Raw genomic sequence first — 802 nt, forward strand, 5'->3', positions numbered from 1 at the left:
CGCCACGCTGATAGTGGAAGGCGCGCCCGGCGCTTGCTGTTATACGATACACGTTTAAGCATTTATTCCACTAGCCTAGATTGATATTTCTGTAAGTCATGGACCAGTGGAAATGCTATATTATTAACTTAAAAAAAAGTTACGGGGCTAGAGTCGTGTAGCTAGTTGTGCTAGTGGAAAAAGTTTCTCAATGTATTTACTAAATACATATTAAAATTAACGAACGAAATCTAAGTGAAACGAAAATAAATCTAAAGTAATATAATAAAAAAAAAATAACATCTCTACTGTTATATTCTGTCAAGACTTACTGTAAACATGGTCGCCGGTTGGTCCTGTTTGTAAAATTAAATTATGCTATTGAAAAAAATACTTTGAATGTTAAAGAATACGTACAAACATATGGAGAGTGAACAATTTTTGTGAGAAAAAAATAAAAATGACTTACAACTTCCTCGTGTGGGCCGGACATGACGTATCTCTTGAAGCAGTTGGTGCAGAAGTAGACGGAATCTTCGCTCGCCGCCTGATCCATGTCCTGTAGCTATAAAAATAACACAAGTCAGATATTTGAACAAGTTTCTTACCAAAAGGTTTTTCTAACTATTGGTCGTTTAAAAAACAAATACCTCTAGTTCCTGTCTATCGAACTGCTGCAACTGATGCTCTCTGTATTCTGTTATGGAGCTGAATGTGGGGGAGCCGGAGCGCGACGACTGGGGAGAGGATGGGGAAAAAGGTATACCAGATTAAGAAGAAAGAATTGTTATATGAAAAAGTTCATTAGGAATAGGGTAGGAAT

The 802-nt window shown here is 36.9% G+C and overlaps 1 protein-coding gene across 1 annotated transcript in view; it reads right to left on the reverse strand.

Annotated features, from left to right (window-relative positions):
* LOC106103512 (cytosolic carboxypeptidase-like protein 5) overlaps positions 1–802 on the reverse strand; it is a gene marked incomplete at its 3' end in the record, with an annotated part of 7488 nt that overhangs the window by 1170 nt on the left and 5516 nt on the right. The window contains exons 10-13 of the mRNA XM_013283291.1: positions 630–735; positions 449–544; positions 312–335; positions 4–36 (exon numbers count right to left, since the gene is read on the reverse strand). Of these exons, the coding sequence (XP_013138745.1) occupies positions 4–36; positions 312–335; positions 449–544; positions 630–735 (259 nt within the window). The remainder of the gene's footprint in view (positions 1–3; positions 37–311; positions 336–448; positions 545–629; positions 736–802) is intronic.

Source organism: Papilio polytes, unplaced genomic scaffold (assembly GCF_000836215.1).
Source record: "Papilio polytes unplaced genomic scaffold, Ppol_1.0 DF823731.1, whole genome shotgun sequence".
In the NCBI taxonomy this organism is placed as follows: domain Eukaryota; kingdom Metazoa; phylum Arthropoda; class Insecta; order Lepidoptera; family Papilionidae; genus Papilio; species Papilio polytes.